General features: G+C 38.7%; 1 protein-coding gene across 2 annotated transcripts in view; it reads right to left on the bottom strand.

Moving 5' to 3' along the window:
- UBE2D2 (ubiquitin conjugating enzyme E2 D2) overlaps positions 1–18,130 on the bottom strand; it is a 43,325-nt gene extending 25,195 nt beyond the window's left edge. Inside the window, exon 1 of one of the 2 annotated variants that reach the window (NM_001046496.1) lies at positions 17,620–18,130. In NM_001046496.1, the coding sequence (NP_001039961.1) occupies positions 17,620–17,643 (24 nt within the window). In that variant the 5' untranslated portion in view covers positions 17,644–18,130. Of the gene's footprint in view, positions 1–16,502 lie in introns of both variants that reach the window. The other variant, XM_059888352.1, reaches the window with a different exon arrangement.
- Positions 18,131–18,512: the final 382 nt, after the last annotated feature.

Below are 18,512 nucleotides of genomic sequence, written 5' to 3'. Positions count from 1 at the left end.
CACTATAAGACTGTAAATCCTCAAAACTTAAAAATAACACTTTCCATGGACTTTACTCTTCACTATTCCAAAGCACAGCTTCTGTTTCATGAGTTCTCTAACACCAACTCAAGGAGTTCACGACGATGAATCAGCATGTGCTCAGTTGCTCAGTCATGTCCAAGTCTTTGTGATCCCATGGACTGTAGCCCACCAATCTCCTCTGTCCATAGAATTTTCCAGGCAAGAATACTGGAGTGGGTTGCCATTTCCTTCTCCAGGTGATCTTCCCGACCCAGGGACTGAACCCAAGTCTGCTGTATCTACTGCACTGGCAGGTGGATTCTTTACCACTGCACCAGCTGTTCAAGATAATGAATCTATTCACAGTTAAATCAGTCTTCCTACAGGTTGAAATCTCTATAAGATGTGACCAACACTCAAGTAAACTTAAATTGTACTCTGCTAGATGACTTGCTACATACTTGCTTGGGATTGTACTTTAGAACAACTATAAAGACAGATAAAAAAATGACTTGTCCATCCCTTAGGAACAGTCCAACCTCTAAAACATGACACTAAACAGTATTAACCAAAGCATGAATAGGTACATCTGAAGAAATGTCTTTTCAAAGTTACATTTTAGGTTAGCCTAGAGACAGGAGAGTTCTCTGTCCACATTAAAATCACTTGATATGCCATTTAATCAACTATATGCTACACAATAATAGAAACATGTACTACTATCTTGGGGAAGGTACTATAGTATCACGACAGTAAGAGAAAACAACGGTTTCCTTTTTGCTATGATGAAATTCTCAGTATAAAGGGATTTCCATTTTGTCTGCAGCAAAGATTAGGGGAGGGCCAGACAGAAAATTCAAGTCGATAGTTAGGCTGGAGAAAGGTTTGGTACTATTACCTGCTTCAAAAACATTTTAAATTCCTGATGTTAACAACAAAGCTTAGTTCTCCTAAGCAGTTTTTGATATGGCAGATCTGACCAATTAACCTACAGAGAATGTTTAACCTATATAGGCATTATAGTGGTGCTACTTGAGGATTCTGAGAGCACTTTTTAACAAAGAGGAGGTGACAGGCAGAAGTTGTTCTTTGTTATGGTAACAGGAAAAGTATGAAAACATTATGAATCAAGTAGAAAAGAAAAAAAAACCCAGCATATCCTAGTCAGCCTTCGGAGAAGGCAATGGCACCCCACTCCAGTACTCTTGCCTGGAAAATCCCATGGATGGAGGAGCCTGGTAGGCTGCAGTCCATGGGGTCACGAAGAGTCGGACACGACTGAGCGACTTCACTTTCACTTTTCACTTTCATGCATTGGAGAAGGAAAAGGCAACCCACTCCAGTGTTCTTGCCTGGAGAATCCCAGGGACAAGGGAGCCTGGTGGGCTGCCGTCTATGGGGTCGCGCAGAGTTGGACACAACTGAAGTGACTTAGCAGCAGCAGCAGAAGCAGTCAGCCTTACGTTATCAAGATCATGAGTTATGTGACAGTCTTGGAAAGAATAAGACTGGTAGTATAAAATTATTTGTTCCTACAACAAGAGTACAAACTTCTAGTTATTAGATAAATAAGTTCTGGGGATCTAATGCACACGGCAATTATAGTTAACAATACTGTATTATATATTTGAAACTTGCTAAGAGAGTAGATCTTAAAATGGTCCCAACCACACAAAAAAAGAAATAATTATAGGACATGATGGCAGTGTTAGCTAACACTATGGTGGTAATCTTTTTACACTATGTAAATATCAAATTCACACTGTATAAGAAACTTACACAATGTTATATATCAATTATATATTTTATTAAAAATAAAGCAGGTAAACAAAGCAACTTAGGTTATTTTGACAGGAAAAGACAAACCCCCAAGTAAACGGTTATATACCTCTTCTCAAAACAACCACATTTTTACATTTCACATCCAACAAGCCTTTCCCTTCCCCTCTACTCTTCCCTTCCTCCCTCCTATTGATTGGCCAAACAAATCTTCATAAAAAACTTCTCTGAATTAAAACTGGAAAAAATGTTATTAATAACTTAATATTACTCAACCATTCAGAACTGTTTTTAATGAATCCAAAGAAGCAAAATTCTACTACTACAGAATTAAATTTATAACAAGGGACCTTATCCAAGAAGTAAATATGCCAGTATAAGACAACGCTTACTACAACTTCTCTTGCAGTAAATAATCTCCAAAGATCCCAACAATTTTTCCTTCCCTGTAAGAATATACCACTTCTCTTATTAGGAAGTAGTCTATTTCCTTTCCTCCTGAATCCCAGCTGGCCTTGGATCTTGTTCAACCAAAAAAAAATTAAGCAAATATGACACTGCATCAGTTACAAGTCTAGTGTTGAGACTTGACAGCTTTTTTTTCTGCTCTTTCCACCACAGCAGCTCTAAGCCACCACACAGAAAGTCCAGGCTTTCTTGCTGGAAAGGCCATTTGGGGGACAGTGGTGCACACTGCAGCCAAGTCAGCATCAAGGCCCCAGACACATGAGAGAGATCTTCTTGGACCCTCTAACCTTGAACACAGCCACCAAGAATAACCGTGGCTGATAACACAAGAAACAAAACCTTCAAGTCAATCCAGAATCCTAAGAAATAAATCACTGCTGTTTTATGTTTTGGAATCATTTGTTATACAGCAAAACTAACTGATAAATATCCCTAGGCAGCCTCTAAAAATAATAAGACTCAATGATAGATCCTTCCAACAATTATTACCATAGCAACTTCTCAGCAAAACAATACCAATTTCTAATTCTGCAACATACTGGAAAACAAACACACACACAACCCCCACCCCAAACTACCCTGCTACTGAAAGTTACTGGCCCAAGAAAGGTGGAATGTCATGACAAAAGTAGTTTATTTCAAGTGATCCACATTCCTTCAGAATTGACATTTCAATATATTGCCCAGGGTTCTTTATAACACCAAATAATATTCATGAACTATTTTAAAAATATGTAAATGTCCAATACTTTTATCAGCCACATAAACAGAGTAAGATTCACAGGAGTTTTGTATGACTTTTAAAGTGTTTATTCTTTTAGAGTTATAATTCCCAGAAATTAAATTTTTGTGTAATACAACAGCATGTGTTTAGAAATATATACAGGAAGAACCACTGAATGTACCTCAGACTTCCTTATCTCAGGATTTCTCAATCTGGGAAATGACTGACATTTGGGGCAGGATAAATCTCTGTTGTGGGGGCCTGTCCTACACACTGTAGGATGTTCAGTAGCTCCCTGGTCTCTATCTACTAGATGTCAGTAGCACCCAGTAGCCTCCGAGCTGTGACAGTTAAAAATGTCTACAACGCCAAACGTCACCTGGTAGGCAAAACTATCCCTACTGAGAACCAATGCATTATCTCTAAGTAACACATTCTGAATTCTTTACAGATAAAATGATATGACATTTGGGGTTGAGTTTGAAATAATCCACAAAGGTGGAAGAGGTAATCAAGAATAAACACAAAATGACGGGTGATGGGACACATGGTGATATGTTGTAGACTACTGAATATCTGGATATATCTGAAATTTTCACTAAAATTTATTAGACACCTGGTGTCTCAGATGGTAAAGAGTATGCCTGCAATGTGGGAGACCGGGGTTGGATCCCTGCGTCTGGAAGATACCTGGAGAAGGAAATGGCAACCCACTCCAGTATTCTTGCCTGGAAAATCCTATGGACGGAGGAGCCTGGGGGGCTACAGTTCATGGGGTCATAGAGTCAGACATGACTGAGCGACTTCACATTTTTGTGTACCTTTATATAGCCTGTTATGGTCAAAATAATGAAAAATTTTAAAGAAAAAAGTTAATTTGGCATTATCTTACAAAAATAAAGTGCCTCTTTCTACAACCAAACACTCCTACTGACTATAAAGAGAAACTCTCACCTATGTGCATCAAGGCAACACTGAGCTTCAGCGTCTTTACTAATAAAAACTTGGAAACAAAATGTCTATTATAGGAGGAATAAATTTTAAATATATTGTTGGAATATTTATATTCATTGAAAATGCATGCTATTTAAAATGTATACATTTCCATAACATCTATGTAAATTGACAACATCCAAAGCAGTATTATATGTTGTTTATGGGTAAAAAGCTGAAAATAAAAACTAAAAATGACATCTAGATCACTTCCCTGATTCTACCAGTGAATGTCCTTCCCATCCAAGCAAACCAAAGGTTTGTTCTCCAGAGAAGATAAAACATAAGATCTCAGAACTCAGAGACATGGAGCATAGTTAATGGCATGAATGATGTATGGAAATCAGAACGTTAAGTGAATGTTTACATACACACTTTGTCCTGAAAACATACACACAATGTCCTGAAAACATACACACAATGTCCTGAAAACATGGGAAGTTTGACCTATACATTCCAGGCAGGAGATGAAAAGACCCTTCTCAAGAAAAACTGACCAGCACAAGATAAAGAGCTATATGACTCACTGACATCAGTGATTCATCTGGAGAATAGCCCTGCCAGCAAACCATAGAGTTTCAGTTGCCAAACCTCACTCCCCTATGCTCAGACCCTTTAATCAGCTTTTTAATGCCCTATTCTAAAATAAGGATAAACAACAGTGAAAGAAACTGGCCATCTTCAACATCACTCAACATATAAAGACCAAAACAACGGGAAGAAAAAAAAAAGCAGGAAAAAGCAAAGACCATGCAGGGAGAAGAAAAAAGTTAAAAACTATCATGAATATCTTTAAAGCTAAGAGAAGCTACTGCTTCTATGAAATAAGAGGAAAATCCTTAAAACAAGCAAGCAAGCAAACATTCTGAGAAAGTCTTTCCAAAAAACAGATAAAAGATAAACATGGAAAACAGAAAATATAGGAAAACTAGCTCAAACACTCCCCAAATTTACCTGTAGATTCCATACAATCTCCATCAAAATTCCAACTGCCATTAAAAAAAACCTAGCAGAACCTAAAATTCATAGGGAATGCATGGGATCTAAAAAACCAAAACAGTCTTGGAAAAGAACAAAGTTGGAGGAGTCACACTTTCAAATTCCAAAACCTAATACAAAGCTACAGTATTCAAGACAGTATGGTACTGGCATAAGAAAAGACATACAGATCAATGAAACAGAATTGAGAGTCCAGAAATAAACCCATATATTTATGGCCAATTGGTTTTTGACACAGCTGCCAAAACAATTCAATGTGGGAAAGAATGATCTTTTCAACAAATGGTGCTAAGACAACTGGATATTTACATGCAAAAATGAACTCAGATGCCTACTGAACACTAGATATAAACATTAACTTAAAATGGATCAAAGACCACCATCCCATTCCATCAGGATGGTTACTATTAAAAAAAAAAAAAAAAAAAAAGGGCCAACAAACCAACCAAAAACAGAAAATATAAGTGCTGGTGAGGATGTGGAGAAATTGAAACCCTTGTGTATCACAAGCAGGGAGGGGGAGCAAGGGCTAAATGTAAAACAGTAGAGCCACTGTAGAAAACAATACAGTAGTTTCTCAAAAATTAAAAAATAATCACCATATGATCCTGCAATTCCACTTCTTGGTATATACCCAAAATAACTGAAAGGAGGATCTTTTAAACATACACCCATGCTGACTGCAGAATTACTCAGAAGAGCTAAAATGTGTAAATAACCCAAGTGTCCAACAGCAAATAAATGGATAGGCAAACATGGTATAAACACACAACAGAGTACTAAATAGCCTTAAAAAGGAAGGAAATTCTGACACTATAGAAGAATCTTGAGGACACTGTGCTAAGTGAAAAAAATCAGTCACAAAAAGAGAAATACTACTTCCATGAGTAACCAAGTCAAAATCATAGAGAGATAAAGTACAATGGTGGGTTCTTAAAGGCTAGGGAGAAAGGTAACTTTTGAAAAATGAATTCGGGAGATAGCAATGGTTGTACAACAATACAAATATATTTACTAGCAATGAACTGTATATTTAAAAACAGTGAAAATGGTAAATTTTATATGTATTTTACAAAAATTAAAAATTGGAAAACACAAAGATCTAAATATAAGAGTTATAGCTAAAAAACTCTTAGAAGGAAATAATTTTAAATATTTTAAATAAAATTACCATATGATCCAGCAATTCCACTCCTAGGTATATATCCAAGAGGAATGAAAATATGTTCACACAAAAATCTGAAGATAAATGTTCATAGCAGTATTATTCTTAATAGTTAAAAAATTAAAACAAACCAAATGCCCATCAACTGATAAACGGAAAAAGAAAACATGGTATATTCATACAATGGAATATTATTTAGTCAGAAAAAGGAATTAAGTACCGATACACGCTACAACTTGGATAACGTTGAAAACACTGCCTCAATGAAAGAAGCCAGATACAAAAGGTCATATGTTGTACGATTCTATTTATATGAAATGTCCATAATAAGCAAATCCATATAGACAGACCCAAAAAGACCAACTGAATGTCAAGCAAAACAAATGAAAATTGACCTACACACCAAACATCAGGAAATTTCACAATACTGGGGACAGAGAAAATCTGTAAGCTTCCAGAAAGGCAAGTGGTAACATATATAGGATCACAAATCAGAATAGTTTTGGACTTAACAGAAGCTAGAAGATAATGAAAATACTGATTATAAAAGTAAAAAGAGTGCCTCAGACTCTGAGATTCAAGTCATGTTCATGATTCAAATGCCAATACATTGTTACTTGTTCCTCAAAGTTTGAACAATTTTCTTAACCTTGTATTAATGTTGTATGTAACCTCAGGAAACTGACCTACTATAACCTCAGTGATGATATATTACTGCCTTGACATAATGGGTAAAGTAGAGGAGGTTGCACAACCATCACTAACAACAATGTACTTTTATCGAAACATGATTATTTCTAAATATATGCAAAGACCCCAAGCTCATAAATTATCAAGAGAACCCATGGTTGCTGACTAAACTTTAACACTGAAGCTAAATTAGGTAGGTCTGAATCTTAAGCTGGATAGTAAGCGCCTAGGTGTTGGTCATTACCAGTATCTAAAACTTACATAATAAAAGATTAAGCTTCAGGATTTTAAATTATGATTGTTTCCAATTATTTCTAAGAATGGAGATGAGTTTACACAGGCTTCTGGAATTACCAAAATTGTTTCATAATAATAACACTAAACTAAAATTATGGTTTTAGTCTTTTCAAAAAAAGGACTACAGAAAATGCCATATTCTCTAACTGGGAAAAGTGCTATGTGGTCACAGTCACTAGACTTGATTTTTCCATATCTGTTTTAAAAAACAATTAGCACTACTATTTTAAAGTTTTTAATCTAAATATTTATGTCAAATAAGTCCTGTATTTTGTTTTTTAAAAATAGGGAGGCTATCCACACTGGGATAGGCGTAACTCAGTGCAGGATGTCCAAGTCAGGAAGGACGGAGTTAAGAAGGGCACCCCTAGGAGAGAGGGGAGCAAAGAACAGTATCTATGCAGGAGGGCCACAGCAATGGGAAGTTGATTATACACAGAGGAACTGATCAAATGAGTAATTACATTAATGAAAGCCAAGTTTTTCACTGTAAGAAAAGGAATGTCAATATCGAAAAGAAAAAATACAGGATGAATCCTATGGTACTGGACTGGAATTAAGATTCATCAGTGTAAATTCATGGTCTCTGATACACAGAGAGAAAAGCAAATCTACACATTCACATATTCCCTAGCTACATCCACTAATTACACTGAGAAAGTGTGGAAACAGTGAGATTCCAAAAGCAATCAGCATACCTAGATGATTACAGAGCTAGAGCAGGGAAAGTGTAAGAAAAAGGAGGAAACATCTTTTGTGCCAGAACTTAAAGAAGTGCTCAACTGATGGGGAAAAAAGCAAACTGGGGACAAGTTGAGCATTAAAGTAAATGATAGTAATCTAGTATAACTCACATGAATTAAAAACAAGAAAGCACGAGTTCACACAAATATAAATTTTAAAATGAATAAATTAAAACTTCTGAGTAAGCGCATGGTACCCAAATTGGCTCCCAGTGATCTTTAACTCCTGGTATTCACTCCCATATTCACTCCTCTGCCACACTGCCCTGGGGGGGAATCTGTGAGGTCAACAGAACACAGTAGAAGTCATGGTATGTTGCTTCTGAGATTAAGTTAATAAAAGATACTCCAGCTTTCACTTGGCTGCTCCATCTCTGGCAGATCACTCTGAGGGAACCCAGCGCTATGTCTCAAGTACACTCAGGCAGCCCTCAGTGGGGAGAAATATATGTGGGGAGGAGATGAATCTGTAAGTCCAGCAACCCATAAAGAACTGAGATCTGCCAATAACCACGGGACCCTGAGCCAGAACCACCAAGCTCTAAGCAGCTAAGTTTTAGGGTATTTTCTTATGCAGCAATAGATAAATTAAAAAAAAAACAACAACACAGAAGAAGTACATATATTCAAAGTGTCTCTGAACAAATTATTTACTCATTATAAAGGGGAAAAAAAGTAACTTCATAGTATGAAACCCTGGTAGATACCCCCTTAATCAAGTGACAGAAGTGAAAATTCTCCATAATGGGTCAAACTAAAATTGAATAGTACCTGATAGGATGGAATGAAAAAAATGAACCAAAATCACGCATCACTAGATAGGATGCAGAGAGGGAAAGAGTAATGCTTCTGTGACATTCCTAACAAAGATGCGTGACCTAAACCTAATCTTGAGGAAATAGCAGAAAAACACAAACTGAGGGACATTCTACAAAATAACTGGACTCTAATCTTTAAAAGTGTCAAGGCCATGAAGCAAAGGAAAGACTAAGGAACCAAAGGAAACTAAACGAGTAACTATGGACTGGATCCTTTTCTACAAAGCACATTATTGGAACAACTGGAAAAACTTAAACGGGGTCTGAGGATTAGATTGCAGTAATATTTCAATGGAAATTTCCTAATTTTGATGTCCATGTTTGTAAGAAACATACATTAAAGTATTCAGGGTTGATGAGTCATCATGTTGGTACCTTACTCTGAAATGGTCAAAGAAAAAGATGTTCTAGGTATTGTATTTGCAACTCCCTGTAGGTCTGAGACTGTTTCAGAATTTTAGAAAGTTAAAAACAGAAAAGCCTAAAGGCAACTACAATCTAAAACAGTCATTTATTAGAATTTGGGGATTAGATGGTACACTGCATTGAATGCTCCTCAAAATGACATGTGACACATCTTAATTCCTATCACCTATAAATGTTACTTTAGTTAGAAAAAGGGTCTTTGTAAACATACTTAAAATTAAGGATCTTGAGATAAGATCATCCTAGATTACCTGGATGGGCCCTAAGTATCCTTTTAAAAGACAAAAGAGAAACCACACACAGAGAAAGTAGTGTGAAGACAAGGCAGAGACTGAAGTGATGTGGCCACAAACCAAGGAATGCTTACAGTCACCAGAAGCTGGAAGAAGGAAGGAAGGATTCTCCCACATAGCTTCCAGAGGGTGTGTGGCTCTGCTGGTATGCTGATTTTGGATTTTTGGCCTCCAAAACTGTGAGAGAATAGATTTCTGCTGTTTTAAGCTACTCAGTAATTTATCGTGTCATTTATTACAGCAGCCCTACGAAGCTCATACAGCTGGTGTACATGAGGACATTTAATCTAAAGAAAATCACTCACTCCCAATAGTACACTATTATTTTAAGAAATCTATTTCTAAACTATTATCACTGTGGCTTCTGTAAAATTCAGCTTTGATTTCAAATTTTTTTATCTGATATAGGCCCTTAAAAAGTTGACGAAGGAGTGTTATGATTTAAACAGGTACTGACGTTCTGCAAGTGGCAGGGGCGGGGAGGGGTATGTGCTCAAAGGACAGAAGCAGATACTTCTATCACAAGATACTGTTAAGAAAATTGTTCTTACATCTAAGCTTACAAAAACATCACATGTACTGGAAATATATTAAGATTACAATAGATAGTTTACTGAAGAAAAAATTTGGAATTCAATCCCTTTTTCCGATTAGAAGTATTATAAAACATAATTTTTACAACATCAGGGTGTACATTTTTTTCCTTCTTTTTTGACTGGGGTGGCAACAAAGCAAAATGGAAAACACTTATCACTGACACCATCTAAGATTTCAAGATTCTGCCAATTTCACAGGTCAACATTACTGGGCAATTAAGCCAGTGGTAATTAATATTAACAACTATCTTTTATGTGGTCCATATTTCCTTTCTACTCATCCCTTACAGGCTTGCAAAGTATATGACATTATCCTCATTCTATAGGCAAGAAAGCTGAGACCAAAGAAAATCAGTGAAGTAACTTGCCTAAGGCCACACACACAGGGTTAGAACATGACTGAGTAGACATGGAGCTCCAAAATTCTACTAGTTTTTCCACCATACTACTTGCTGTTGACATTCACTAAATGCTGCTGGCAAAAACTGAATGCCTACTATGTGTCAGGTACTGGGAATATAATGAATAAGACAGGGACTTTGCCCAGAAGAATTCAGTCTAGAGGGGGTAATAATCAATCATGTCTATATACTAAGAAACAGTTCTATAGTAGAACCTATTGCCTGCATGCCTGGGGCATGCTTCACAGAGAAGTGGTCTGTTGGATATCCAAGGATGAATAAGAATTCAGAAGGAGGAGGGGGTGGGTTGAGAAGGCATACAGAAAAGCACAAAGACTAAAGGAAAATAATTCTGAGAACTGTTTCAATTACAGTAGTATTTCTTATGAGATGCTAACATGTATTACAGGGATAAAGATGGCAATATTTTTGTCCTAAATTTTACCTATCTTTAATACGTGTTTTTAAGAAATACTACATATTTACACTAATATAAAGCAGTAATATGCCTCAAGAAATTTGCACACTACAAAGCAAATTATATCTATGCTCTGATGCACAAACAGCATTTAACCATGGGTATTATCTATTTAACTTCAGTGATTTATTCTGATTATAATACACATTTGAAAAGTTATTTAATCAAAGCATATTGAACACTAATATTTCTACTATACCAATTCATTCCCTATGGGCCTATAGCTAGAATATGGAAGTTTTAAAGGAAAAACAGAGTCCTTTCTTAAACCCAAAAATAACAGATTATTTTAAAATAAAGATAAGTAAAGCAAATACTTTTTTTTTTAATTAAGTGACCTGTCTGTCCATGAGACAATAATGTTGGTAGTAGTCTAACTGCATGAATATTGCAAAATATGCAACTTTAATTCTTTCTTTCGCTGCAGTGCACCTGTTTAAAACAAATGTCGCAGTATACTGTAATGAAAACAACACAGAGTAACACATCTTTTTTTGGCCACACTAAGTGGCTTGTGGGATCTTAGGTCCCTATCCAGTGATTGAACCCAGGTGAAAGTGGGTGTGAAATGAGCAGTGAAATTGAGGGGTCCTAATTACTGGACCACAGGGAATTCTCAACAGTAACACATTTAATGCAGCATCTGATGATGATCCCTTTTATTTTCTTAAAATACTCTTCTTAGTTGTTACTTTACAGCAAAATGACAGTGAACAATACTTCCTCTTAATGTATTTTGTTTGTAAATAATTTCCCTATTTTTGTGCTTGTAATATTATATATTAATTTATCTGGGGTCATGTGTGCTGTCAATTTTAATCCAAGTATACATTATTTCATGAACTCTTATTTGTATCCATCAATAATATTAATTTAAAATTATTCTAAAAAAGTTAGGAAACACTAACTTTATTAGAACACTAGATATGCAGAAGGAGGAAACAGTTTATCAGAAGCCGAGGGAAATGAGTAATAATCACATCAACTGTTACAGAAATTAAATAAAAACTGAGGTATCCATTGCATCTGGCAATAAAGTAATCATCAGTGACCTTACTGAACAGTTCCAAAACAGTGAATAGACACTATTCTGTCAAGAATTTTGGCACTGAAATGTCAGAGATGGAAGCGTTAAAGAAGAGGAAGGAAAGGAATCAGCTCTAGTTGGGGAGAGGAGGTTAAAAGCTTTTTTTTTTTTTTTTAAGGAGGAAAGTCTTAAATAAGTTTGGATACTGAGAGGAGTCAAAGAAGAGAGAACTAGGAGAACAGGGACAATTACTAGAGAGCAAGGACCTGGCAAAAGAATAGGATGAATAGCAAAAGTTAGCTTGCAATGAGAAAAGCAGAGCTTCTCCGGAGACAACAGGGAAGAAGAGTGATGGCCAAGGTATATTTGGAGCAATGGTTGGCTCCCTGGTCAAGACTGAATGCATCTGAATCCTGGCTCCTCATATCATAGCCATATAATCACAGGCAAGTTTGTTTACTTCTCCAAGCCTCCATTTTCTCTTCTAACCTGAGAACAGAATTCTCACAGGGTTGTTCAGAAGATTCAGTCATTCTGATGCACACTGAGTACTCTGAAGATTGTAGCTGTGAGGTCTGGTTTTTCTTTTTTCTTTTTAAAGTCTTCAAAGGAAATTTGAAAGGATTCATGCAGATTTCTATTTTCTCTACAGAATAGGTAATTGGGTCACCTACTGAGATTAAAACAGACTGTTTAAGGAGGTAGGACAGTGATTCTTAGTCTTTTGGAGAGATTAAAAAACCCATTTGACTATGATGAAAGATATATGGAGGATAGAACACCCAAAATTTACATAGTTTCTTATTTTTCTGCTTTATGGGAATTAAAACACTGAAAAACAAAACAAAAATGGCATTGTTTTAAGGGAATTCATAGACACCTCTCCAACAATAAAAAGAGATGCCAAAGGTAAAATCTTCTGGTTCCAGAGCATAAATACTCAATTGTTTGAACAAAAGAAAAAATTGCATTCCCTGGGATTACACCCCTAATGACTGTGTAAGGGTACAGTGCCTGCCAGAAAAGACACTGAGCAGTCAAGAAATCCAGGTTCTTAATCCGGCCCTACTAAGTCACATGGCCTTTTTAGGCCATAGCTCTGAGATGTGATGCAGAGCTAAAATTTTATGATTCTATTACTTGAAATCTCACTTGATTGTGTATACTGAAGAAGAAACGGTACTTTATTTTTCTATGTAATATTTTTAACATGGTTTTGAAGGTTAGCCTGGGAACCTCACCACCGAAACTTTATTTCTACAGAAAAAACAAGTGTGCGCCTTCAATTTTGGGATGAGGCTGCAAAGGTTGCTGGCAGCATCAAGCATGAGTCAGGTATTCCTATCCTGAGAACTGCCTAGGATATTTTAGCAGCCTTCTCTCTCTGGACTAAAATATCCAGAATTGGACTTTGTCAAAACTTCCTCCTTGTCAGTCAGCAGTACAGTAATACACTTTGGGAGATTTTAAACACCCACACACCCACCCCACTTTGGGAGACTTACACACACACATACACAACCCCCCCCACCCCCACACACCCCTAGATTTATGAAGTTAATGAAGGCTGTTTAAATTATATTTAAATAGCAACCCCAAACGAGCCAAAGAAAGTTTCTCAACTCAACAAACCTTTGTGAAGCAACGAATCGTTTCTAAAGGAAAAAAAAATCTTCCCAGAGATTTCAAGAAGCTTATCTTGTGGAATAAGAAGGGATGTCTGTTTTCCAATATATAACTAATACAGTCATCTTCTGTCAACCACTTATTATATTAAAGTTCCAAATACTCCACAAGACTATTTGCTAATTTGTTTCATCATTTTGACTGGAATAAACTGAATCCTTACCTCTGATAAGATTAATGTAATGTATCATATCACACTTCTATTTTAAAATAATCTTGAAACTAGTACTATTATGATATTACAACTCCCTTCCCATATCCTTAAAATTCATCCTTTGGTAACTGGCAATCGTAGATATTTTGAAAGTATGTAGTCTACAGAAAGATGATTCATAACATGAAACAGATTACAATGAAGAGTAAGTTGTAAGCATCTGCCTGGGATCAATGTGTCTACTAAAATGGTTTTTCCTACAACCATAACCATACAAAACTTCACTGAAGAAGTTAACTAAAAGTTTACCCCAAAAATTACTTAATTGTGCCTATTTACATAAAGCAGTACTTCCAAACTTTGAAAAAGACAGAAAGTATGGTTCAAATGATTTAATCCTTACGTTCCTGGTTACTTGCTGAACCTCAATCTTTTGTTAATTTTAATTCATACATTAAACTGGTACCTACCAATCTACCAAAAAAAGTGTGGAGGTGTCTTTTGGTTTTGCTGTCCTTGTTTTTAATTTGAATTGGTTGCCAGAACTCTGGTTTTGTGGCTTACCTCAAAAAAAAAAAAAAAAAAAAAAATCTGGTAACTTTGGGCACAGATCCTGGCAATAGCAACATTTGGAGGGAGCTGAATAGCAGCTGCCCTCTTCTAAAAGCATGTGCAATTTCTAGTTCCCTCCAATTCCCTTTGCTCACTTTGGTTACCTGCCTAGTCATCAGAGTTTGAAATTTTATTTTACTGGAATATTAACTAACTGACTGGGGTTTTCAGGAAATTTAAGACGCTTTAATCATAGAAATACAGTAAATCAAGCGGTAGTCCTGGCATTAAAGCTATGTATACCAAATGTTAATTATATCTAGCAGGACATCATTAAAATGTACAAGTCACTATTATTGTTAAGAGCTTTTAGTATCCTAACTTTGGTCTGTCTTCAATTCCTCATGATATTTAGCCTTTTACTCCTCCTCAAAATAAAGAAATTTACCCTGTATTTCAATATTGTGGCACTGTAAGAGCACAAAAAAGCCTCCTGCACTGTATAACAAAAGTAAAGAAGAAAAACAGGAAGCAAGTTTAAAAAAAAGGTCTCTGATCAGTCAAACAGACCACACAGTTCACAAAACACATGAAGCCCTCTTCACTCAGAGCCTACTGGATCTTATTTTAGACATAATTTTAATAAGCTCAGTGATCTGGTTTCCCAGCCCACAACAGATGAGACGCAGCCAACTGGAAAAAGGCTGGGGGTGGTGCTGCTAGAGGCAGACACTCAAAGCATCAAAATCAAAGCTGAAGACCCATAATGTCAGCAGAAAACCTCAAAATGTAGCAGGCCGGGGCCATTTGGTGTAGATACCAACCATACCAAAGGGTCCCAAACCCTTCATGGAACCATAATGGATGTTCAAAATGAAAACTCTTTGGTAAACTCTGTTAAAGCATATACGACCTTAAAGTTTCTATCAAAATAAAGTCCATCAAGAGCTTTTTCCAAAAAAGTCATGGCATTTAAAGGACTGTGAGATTCACACAACACTATTACCCTTTGTCAATGAAACACAAGACAAAGAATTCCTGAAGCTGCCTTGGTCAAAAGTATTTGTTCTTAATAAAATTTTATTAGAACCCAGATGCAGTAGTTCATGCTATCCGAAGTTGTGAGGTATTTAAACAGAACTACTTTCTCAGAGAGTAGTAACTGGGAAGATTCAAGACTAAGACCAATTATGTAAGCCAAGTCTGTCTTTGGGGGACTGCACCGCAGATACATTACTAGTGCTGAGGGTGAGATAGGACTGGTCTTATCCATAGCTAGGTTAAGTCTGTATTCAATTTAAAATTAGTGTTATACAAAATGCTTGGGGGAAAAAAATCTTCATTTTATTTTCACAATATTATTGACTAGTATGTATACCAAAAATTAAGTTTATTTTTCAAATCCCTGGCAGTCTAAGTTGAGCCATACTTTGAGGACAGTTCTAGATTATAAACCAGGTGAAAAAAGGTTAATAAAAAAACTTGAGTTTTAAAAGTTCAAATAATCATGGTATACACTTGATTTTTCTTACTAAAATTTTAATAAAGGTATCTTTTAGAGAAAAATCTAGCAAACATGCATTATCTCAAAAGAAGGCAAGGAAGACGATTAAAATGCATGTTTTGAGTGCTATTTCCTTCTCTAAAAAAACCTCCATAGCACACATATCACTCAGAGTAGAGATTAAGGGCTATATCTCTTGATCTGTAAGTGATCACACATTATATTTATTCTTCTTCAGGTTTTAAAAGTGCACAATCTTCTACAAGTATAATCTCAAGTTGATAACTTCTCAATTAGTCCTCAAGAATCTATTAACTCCTTCAAGCCTTAAAAATGCTATTATTTACTTGCATAACTTGTCCTCAGTGTGCTCCTGCCCCTTAAAAAGTTTCAAAAGAGCTCTACTTAGGGATGAGCTTCTTTTAACAAACTATCTGCTTCACTTTAGTACAAGATTTACTGTCTAAAGTCTGCCCTTTTTCATTTGATAGAAATCAAAGTCAAAAGAAGTTGGTGAGGATCTAACCTAATTTACAATAACCACTGGGATTAATTCCACAGGAAAGGTCTTTGATCAAGAATAAAACCAGGACCAACTGCTGAACTCAAGTGTTTAAACTGACCAGATCTCCATTTTTACTGAGTTCTCTTCCCCCTTGCATCTCCATCCCATCCTAGATAATGTATCCCAGGATCTACTACTTACTGGCTAGAGGTTTAGTACAGCCTCTCCAAGTAGCCAAGTCAAACACGAAACAAATCATCAGTGCCGCTTCCCCCCTCTAAGTAAAAAAGATAGTGAGAGATAATAGGAGGTTATAATATTAGAAGGAAGCGAAAAAACCCTAAATTTTAAGCGAAGTCCATAATCTAGAAGCAATATTACAAAAGCTTCCGTAGAGACAACTACAGATAACCCTTCATTTTAAAGGGCAAAGAAATCTTTTCTAATGGAAAAATCTAGCAAAATCCCTTTTACATTAAAAGGATCTCCCAGAAAACATCACCTAATTTAAGCGTTAAAACCCATTTTGCGAAGAGAATGTAAAAGGAAACTTTGTGAAATTCTCTCCAGTGGTTTTCAAATGTTCAGGTTTCTACCTCTACCCTTGACAATACCCTTTCTATTAAATCCACTCCTGCAAACTGAAGTATGTTTCTGACTACATTTGGCAACCTCACGGAATAAAATGCTTCTCCCTCCACCTCCCTCCTTCCTTATAAAAGTCATGCTTATTTCCTCAACTTCCTACTTAGTTTCTGGACGAGCAGAGTGGACGGAAGCGTGCGGCCGCTAAACGGCAAGCGAACTCAAGAAATATTTCTGGATCGGACAAAAAGGTTTCCTCATACGGGTCCCAAGCTCAAGGGGTTCTGCGGAGTGAACCTAGGCAGGTGGGGATAGGGGGTGCACAGGCGGAGATGGGGCACAGAGCCCTTTCGACCTCCGTCGATGGGGCCTTCCAACGCTCCAGTTCCAGCACCCCCTCCTGGCACAGCCGGACAATGGCCCTCTGGCACAGCAGTCCCAGGCCGGGGAGAGGCCCTGGGACTCCATACCACGCGGGGCCTAGAAAGGAGGCCGGGAAGGAACGTTGAACCGGCGAGCATACCTCCGGCCTAAGTGCGGGCAGCGCGCCGGGGCCTCTACGGGCGCCATCACTGGGAGTGGGGTGTGAAGGCCGCCCGGCCGGGCCATCGCCAACAGCCCGGTCCGAAGAAGCCGGGAGTCCGGCGGAGAAGACGGCGGGAAGTGCAGGCCGCAGCCAGCTCGGCGGACCCGCCTAGCTGCCCGAACACACAGCCGATCCCTGGCCGCTTACCTTATGGATTCTCTTCAGAGCCATCGTGGGAGGTGGGTGGCGGCGGCCCCGGGGCGGGGACGGGGGCAGGGGAGGGACGGGGAAGGGGCGAGGGGGCGCGAGGCCTCCTCGGTGATTGCGGATCGGCCGGAGAAGATGGGGAGGGCCGGAGAAGATGGGGAGTTCCGGAGCGCGGGTCCGGCGGGACGGACTTATGGCCGGGGCCAACTCGGCTCCTGAGCCTGCCGCAGCGGTCACCGCATCACCCGGCGGCGGCCCCTTTATGCGCTGCCGCCCGAGCCGCCGCCGCCGCCGCCGCCGCTGCCGCCGCCACCGCGGTAGCTGCCTCTTCCTTCTAGGCTCAGCGCCGCCTCCTCAGCCGCCGCGGATCCCTCCGCCGGGGAGCAAGAGCTCAGGCCTCGGGCTCGGCCGGCGGCTCTGGGTAGGACAGCCGGAGGGACTGCCTGCTGCAGGTGGACCGAGAGACGCGCGGGCGGGCGGCGCCGCCGGGGTGGGGCAGCCGGAGCGCGGGGTGGGCCCAGGACGAGGGGCAGGTCGGGAGAGCGGGGATTGGCGGGCCGGGGGAAGGGAGGGCCGGGCCGCGCCGGCGGCGGAGGGATACGGGCCGCCCCTGTGTACCTCACGCGCCGTCGCTGTCGCTGCCGCGGACGGCGAGAGGATGACGCCGCGAAGCGCAGAGGAGAAATCTCGCGAGACCTGTGGCGCGGGTCGCAGAGGCTTGCCAGTAGTGGTCCTTGATCGCCTTGCCTGTGGGCTCTCGGCTCTCATTCGCGTGATACATGAGATGAATAAACGTTTAAAAGCGAATGTTTTCCAGATCACTCGACCGTCCCCATAGCATAAACCTACCGGGGAAGAGCACGTAGGGCCATAGGAGGAAAGGACTTGTCCAA

The sequence above is a fragment of the Bos taurus genome, chromosome 7, assembly GCF_002263795.3.
Source record: "Bos taurus isolate L1 Dominette 01449 registration number 42190680 breed Hereford chromosome 7, ARS-UCD2.0, whole genome shotgun sequence".
NCBI classification, from domain to species: domain Eukaryota; kingdom Metazoa; phylum Chordata; class Mammalia; order Artiodactyla; family Bovidae; genus Bos; species Bos taurus.
The sequence above is the reverse complement of the archived record's forward strand: the minus strand, read 5'-3'. Positions and strand labels throughout refer to the sequence as shown.